Source organism: Nannobrachium achirus, assembly GCF_963921795.1.
Source record: "Nannobrachium achirus genome assembly, chromosome: 10".
Lineage (NCBI taxonomy): Eukaryota > Metazoa > Chordata > Actinopteri > Myctophiformes > Myctophidae > Nannobrachium > Nannobrachium achirus.
In genome coordinates this window covers 22,965,829-22,969,688 of record NC_137819.1, presented here as the reverse complement: position 1 = coordinate 22,969,688, position 3,860 = coordinate 22,965,829, and the positions used below count along the sequence as shown (strand labels likewise).

The 3,860-nt window shown below is 50.0% G+C and overlaps 1 protein-coding gene across 1 annotated transcript in view; it reads right to left on the bottom strand.

The window, feature by feature from the left end:
• Positions 1–1,803: 1,803 nt before the first annotated feature.
• The window catches only part of hey1 (hes-related family bHLH transcription factor with YRPW motif 1), a gene marked incomplete at its 3' end in the record, with an annotated part of 3,443 nt that continues 1,386 nt past the window's right edge, over positions 1,804–3,860 (bottom strand). The window contains exons 4-5 of the mRNA XM_080735727.1: positions 3,615–3,696; positions 1,804–2,477 (exon numbers count right to left, since the gene is read on the bottom strand). Of these exons, the coding sequence (XP_080591853.1) occupies positions 1,804–2,477; positions 3,615–3,696 (756 nt within the window). The remainder of the gene's footprint in view (positions 2,478–3,614; positions 3,697–3,860) is intronic.

Here is a 3,860-nt window from a genome sequence, read left to right as displayed (position 1 = left end):
TTAAGCGCAGCACCATAATTCAAAAAGAAGAATTGTGTGAAGAGTTTTCCCCCAATTTTCTCCACAAATAAGAAACACATTTCAAAAAAATATGTTTTGCAACAAGGCTCAAGTAATTAATTCATATTTAATTACACTATTTGTGTATGTTTGGGTCCGTGGGGAGGATGTCAAATTCTGAAAAAGAATTAAATAAAATAGAATGTTTTTGGAACCCCATGCTTTTTAGAGAAGCAAACAAATGCAGAAGTGTAGTGTAGCGCCTAACCGGCTTGCAAAACAAACTTGTAACCAGTAAAACCTGTGTGCAACCAAACAGATTTGTTGGAGGAGAAACACGAGTTGAGGCTGACGGACAGTAACAATGGGGGCCCACATACTGTTTGAACAGGCAGCGTACACACGGTGGAAAGGTCGCGGGGTAAATCACAGCGTCCTGCTGGCCAACTTCTGTTTCCCCAGACGGTTTTTGCTCAGTCAAACAAGACACCTGGCGTTGGTTATTCCACACCATAAAATGCTGTAAAAGACGAGGGGGCAACCCCTCAGCCACCTCAAGTCGCCCCCTTTCATGCCTCGCTGAGTTTCTGTTTCTCTCTCTCTCTCTCTCTCTCTCCCTCTCAGTGGCTGGCAGGGGCGTCACAAGGGGGGGGAAAGTGGGACTGAGTTGCTAGGGCCCAAGGTGGAGGGGCCTTAATTATTTTATACTTTAGCTATTGAAAAATAGCAGATATACAAGCTCACAGCGCGGCACCGAGTGCTGTGCTGCAAGCTTGTAGATCTGCTTAACATTTAAATTTAGCTTCTGGGGGGTCCCTGGAACGAAATTTTTTGAGATGGGGGTCTGTGGCCAAATGCATATCATTTTGGGGGTCCTTCACATGAAAACGTTTGAGCACCACTGACATAGAAACATAGGGTTTTCAAAAAACCTTAGAAGGATTTGAAATATTCAAAGGCTTTTCACTCACACCAAGCTTGTATGTGCTATTTTTCAATAGTTAAATGGCAAAATAATGCGTTCCCAGTCTAAATGGGTTAAACCCCCTCCCCTATGAAGAACATTCATGGGGGGCCCGCAGTGAATCTTTGTACCCAGGGCCCAGAATTTGGTGCGACGCCCCTGCCTCACTGGCTGGGGTTTGGGGGGTTGGGTTGGGTTGGGGTGGGGTGGTACAGTGTGCCTGTGAGCTCCGTGGGAAAACAAAAGGAGGGGGAACAGTTTTTCTTGCCCCAAGGAGGAGCCTGTGACTGGGGGGCGACTCGCTTGACCATCTGGAATAACCATCCGCTGGCCGAGAGAGAGAGAGAGAGAGAGAGAGAGAGAGAGAGAGAGAGAGAGAGAGAGAGAGAGAGAGAGAGAGAGAGAGAGAGAGAGAGAGAGAGAGCCGGCAGCAGCGGTTGACATGGGTGAAAGGCTGGGCGTGGACGCAGAGATCAATCAGCACCGTCAATCACTGCCGTTGTTTTTGTTGTTGTTGTGTTAAAGTCTCTCGCTCGCTCTCGCAACACCACCCACCCACGCACACATGCACACACACACACACACACAAACACACACGCACACACACACCCCTTTGTACTGCAAGCACAGTTTCAGGAAACAAACTCTGCAATCCTGTATAGCTACGTATATATCTCGCCTACAGGAAGTCTGCATCATATAGACAAAACAAACGACTACAAAACAAAATGGATAGTCCTTTTTTTTCACGGCTCTCTATAGTGTGTGGAACATTAAAGCAGTCTTGTCCGTGATAAAGTCCAGCTGGGTGGCAGGGAGGGGGGCCCTTCGGCGTGCACTCAGAAAGCCCCGATCTCCAGACCCCAGGGTCTGTAGGGCTTCCCCACGCCGGACGCAGGGGCCGAGGGGGCGGAGACGGCTGCGGCAGCGGCAGCGGCGGCAGGCGAGAGGAGGGGGAAGGCGCTGAAGGGGAAGGGGAACGCCGCCGAGAGCGAGGACAGGGACAGTTTGGAGGCCGCGGAGGCGGAGGACAGCAGGCCGGGGTGGGGGTGGAGAACCGGCGCCCTGACGGGCCCCGTAGCCGCCGCCGCCGCCTCCGAGTGCGGGGTGGCGCTGCCGCTGCGCCGGCCGGACGAGGCGTGGTGGTGGGTGTCGGACGGCGGCGTCGACGGCGAGGTGGAACGCACCGAGGAGGAAGAGGAGGAGATGGAGGGAGGGGTCGGCGGGCTGCCGGTCCTGCTACGCGGCGGTAAGGCGGCCTGCTGCTGCTGGTGGAGGTGGAGCAGGGGGTGTGGCGAGCCGAAGGCGGAGCCCCAGGCCAGGTGGTGGCCGAGGCCCGAGTGCGCCTCCCGCTGGCCGGCGTAGCTGCTGAGGTGGGAGACCAGGCGCACGCGCAGCGGGTCGGCGCTGTCCAGGCCCTCCATCAGGCTTAGGTAGCGCGCCGTCTCCGCCAGGCACTCCCGGAAGCCCAGTCCGCGGTAGTCCATGGCCAGCGCGTGGGCGTCGAAGTAACCTGTACGCGAGAGACGGAGAGAGGACAGGGGATTAGGCATGGGACGATATGAAAATGTCATGTCGCGAACAGTGTTTGACATGGATTGGTGGGGTTGGCGGAGGAGTCACGATCCTCGCGCAATTAGAAAATTGATTATCTCTTAATTATAAAAAGGATTATAAAGAAAACATGATTTCTGGCCCAGTTGAAATCTATCGACTAATCGGTTCATTGAATTGACAACATCTGTAAAGTCTCTGTCATACTGGAGTCTTTTCAGGTTGGCAGGGTTGAGAACTGAACATTCTAATGTTGATTTCACAAAGACTTCATGATTGTGTGAGTTACAGACTTAAAGGCCGAATTAAATGACTAACTAGAATTAATAAGATACATGGGCTCATCGTTATTAGACCTTAATCCATTCATTGAGGTGATAACTCTCGAGATGTCATGTTTTTCAATACAACAAATGCATTCAGCATGGTTTCTGTGCTCTCCGGCTGTTGAAAAGTGAACAATAATGAATCTCAACAGACCGGTTTGTTTCGTTGATATCATTAAGCTTGTTTACCAAAGCCGTTAGTCACCCATGAATAAGGATATGGGGATTAGTCGCATGCAGGGAGCTATATGTTTTTGTCTCTCATTCCATTCCAGATAGTCTAGACCAGTGGTTCTCAACCTGTGGGTCGGGACCCCCAGGGGGCTCCCCGCATGATTTTGGGAGGGTCACCAGATGATTGACTTAATGTGCAAAATTGTTTTCTCACTCAACAGTAAACAAACCAACATAACGTTTAAGTGTATAGAGGGTATATGCACATTTCTAAAGTGACAATTTAAGGGCTTTTTAATACCTCTAAAATGACAAATTAAACTTTGGCCAAATTGTCAAATATTAGAGGCAGAAATTGTGAAAATAGCAGATCTACATGCTCACAACGCCTCGCAACGCGAGCATGTAGATCTGCTAGTTTCACAATAGAACCGTGTTATACAAAATGTAATGCCTCAACTCTTAGTGCTCGTCAGGAGAGGGGGGTACCCAGTTCAACTATGACTATTTTGGGGGTCGCAGCCTGAAAAGGTTGAGAACCACTGGTCTAGACTACTACAGACACCAGACAGACTGAGACAGGTCTACTACTGTACCTTTTCCTCCGGCAGCGTGAAGCATCTTCAAATGGTCTACAGTCATCTGCAGAATCTCTGCCTTCTCCAGTTTGGCTGAGCCCTATATGAAACAAAAACATTATCATGAGTGTTTAATAAAAGAGAGCCATTTCACTGTCATGGAAAATATTCAATTTCAGCATGTTAATGAGACACAGATATTCCATAGGCCACTGGGGTTCCCATTCCCAAACACTGGGTTGGGACCATTTGTGGGTTGCAGAC